The sequence below is a fragment of the Corvus brachyrhynchos genome, unplaced genomic scaffold (genome assembly GCF_000691975.1).
Source record: "Corvus brachyrhynchos isolate BGI_N302 unplaced genomic scaffold, ASM69197v1 scaffold351, whole genome shotgun sequence".
NCBI classification, from domain to species: Eukaryota; Metazoa; Chordata; class Aves; order Passeriformes; family Corvidae; genus Corvus; species Corvus brachyrhynchos.
Window position 1 is genome coordinate 163,494 of NW_008236203.1, and position 1,872 is coordinate 165,365.

At 58.1% G+C, this 1,872-nt stretch overlaps 1 protein-coding gene across 4 annotated transcripts in view; it reads right to left on the minus strand.

Moving 5' to 3' along the window:
• The window catches only part of CCNB3 (cyclin B3), a 4,318-nt gene extending 2,986 nt beyond the window's left edge, over positions 1-1,332 (minus strand). For 2 of the 4 annotated variants that reach the window (XM_017741257.1, XM_017741249.1), the window contains exons 1-4: positions 1,192-1,332; positions 1,027-1,122; positions 746-864; positions 166-268 (exon numbers count right to left, since the gene is read on the minus strand). In XM_017741257.1, coding sequence (XP_017596746.1) covers positions 166-268; positions 746-864; positions 1,027-1,122; positions 1,192-1,284 — 411 coding nt within the window. In that variant the 5' untranslated portion in view covers positions 1,285-1,332. The remainder of the gene's footprint in view (positions 1-165; positions 269-745; positions 865-1,026; positions 1,123-1,191) is intronic. The other 2 variants (XM_017741269.1, XM_008641098.2) reach the window with 1 other exon arrangement.
• Positions 1,333-1,872: the final 540 nt, after the last annotated feature.

Below are 1,872 nucleotides of genomic sequence, written 5' to 3' on the forward strand. Positions count from 1 at the left end.
AGGTAGTATGGCGCTGTTCTTCACCCCCCCTCCCCAGCTTTCCATCACGCTGGCCAAAGTCTCTCCAAGGTCCAGAGCACTGCCTGGTGCCTCAGTACCACCAGTGGCAGCCACAGACCAGTGCTGTGATGGGCCTGGGGCAATGCTGCAGCCCAGGGTCCCTACCCTCTCCTCAGGAGGCTTCAGTTCCTGCACAGACACCAGCTTCTCTGGCACAGGATTCACTTTGGGGTCTGCAGGAGCTGTTGGGGGAGTTTTCTTCATTGACCTGGGAAGGACAAGAGCATAAATCATTGGCCAAATTTCTTGGCTGAAAGGGGCCTTCCAGAGACTCTTGCTGCTTCAGGAAGGGGCCAAACCACACCTAAAATATACCCACAGACTCTTAGAATCACTAAGGTTGGAAAAGACCGTTAAAGATATTGAGAACAACAGTTCCCCCAGCACTGCCATGCCCACCACTAAACCATGTCCCCAAGAGCCACATCCACATGACTTTTAAATCCTTCCATGGAAGGTAACTCTACAACTGTCCTGGGCAGCCTGTGCCAGGGCTGGACATCCCTTTTGGGGAAGGTTTTGCCTAATATCCAACCTAATCCTCCCCTGACACAACCTGATGCCATTTGTAGTAGATATACTATTTCTCCCCTGCATCTGGCAGGGTCTCCATCACCCAAGGGAACTCCCACTACTTGTCCCCATGGGACAAGTTTGCAGCAAACCCCTGCCTCCAGCTACTCACTTTTTTAGGTTGATCTCGTTGTTCTTGGCCACCCCCAAGGCATTATGTGCCTTCTGTGCCTTGGGTGGAGCAACTTTCACAGCCTCCTTTTTCCCTGCCACCACCTGGTTCTTGTGAGCCTGTTTGGGTCAGAACAGGGGGATATAGGGGCTGCACAGTGGAAAACAAGGTATGCCCTGCAGGAAGACCTCTCCTCTTCCTAATAGGCATGGGGCATGCCCCCCCCACCATGGGGGGCTCACAGTGGGCACCAGAACTCCCACCCTCACAGAAGCACTCACATTGGTGATGTCCCCAAATGCTGATCTCTTCTTGGGCCCACCCTGGGGTGAGGACGAAGACCTCTTGGCATGACAGCTCTCCTCCTGCAAGAGAGGCTGTTAGAAGATAGTGGTCAGCTGCCCCACAGAAGTGCCCCTACAGCCCTCGCCTGGCTTGGTGCTCACCTTCTCGGGGTCGACATTCTCTGTAGCAGGGCCTACCTTGCCTGCTCGGGACTGCTTGGTAGTCAGCATCTTGGCATTGCGTGGCAACGGCATCCTCTCCCTTGGTCTCTGCGAGCAAGCTGGGGGCAAAGCAGGATGTGATGGGGGCTGCTGCTGGCCTGCCTCCAGGGACACCCGCCCATCTTGGGGCGGAACAGGGGGACTGACCCCTTCCCTGAGCACGGCAGGAGGGTAGTGCCCCAAGACAAGCCCAGGCAAGGGACAAGTCTGGCTAGGAGTCCAGGGAGGAAGGGACATGGACCCCAAAGACCGCCACCAAAAGCACTCTGCTGGGCGAGGTGGGACAGGCAACTCCCAGATTCCTACATCCCAGAGAAGGATGCAAGGGCTTGCACTTCCTCGCAGAGCTCGTGGTCTTGGAGATCTCCACTCCCCTACAACCCTCAGGGTCCCCTGGAGAAGTGGGGAGTCCCAAAGTTACCCTCTCCCCTGCACCCCCCGGAGTTCCCTAGGGGAGCCGGGGGTCTTGGAGGCGCCCACTCCCTTGCACCCTCCAGGGTCCCCACGCCTGCCACCGCCTAGGGGTCCCAGCGCTGCCCACTCCCCCGCAGCCCCCGGAGACCCCACTCACCCATCCCCAGCTCCTCCCCCCCAGTCACCCACGCCCGGGATGTCCCCTCC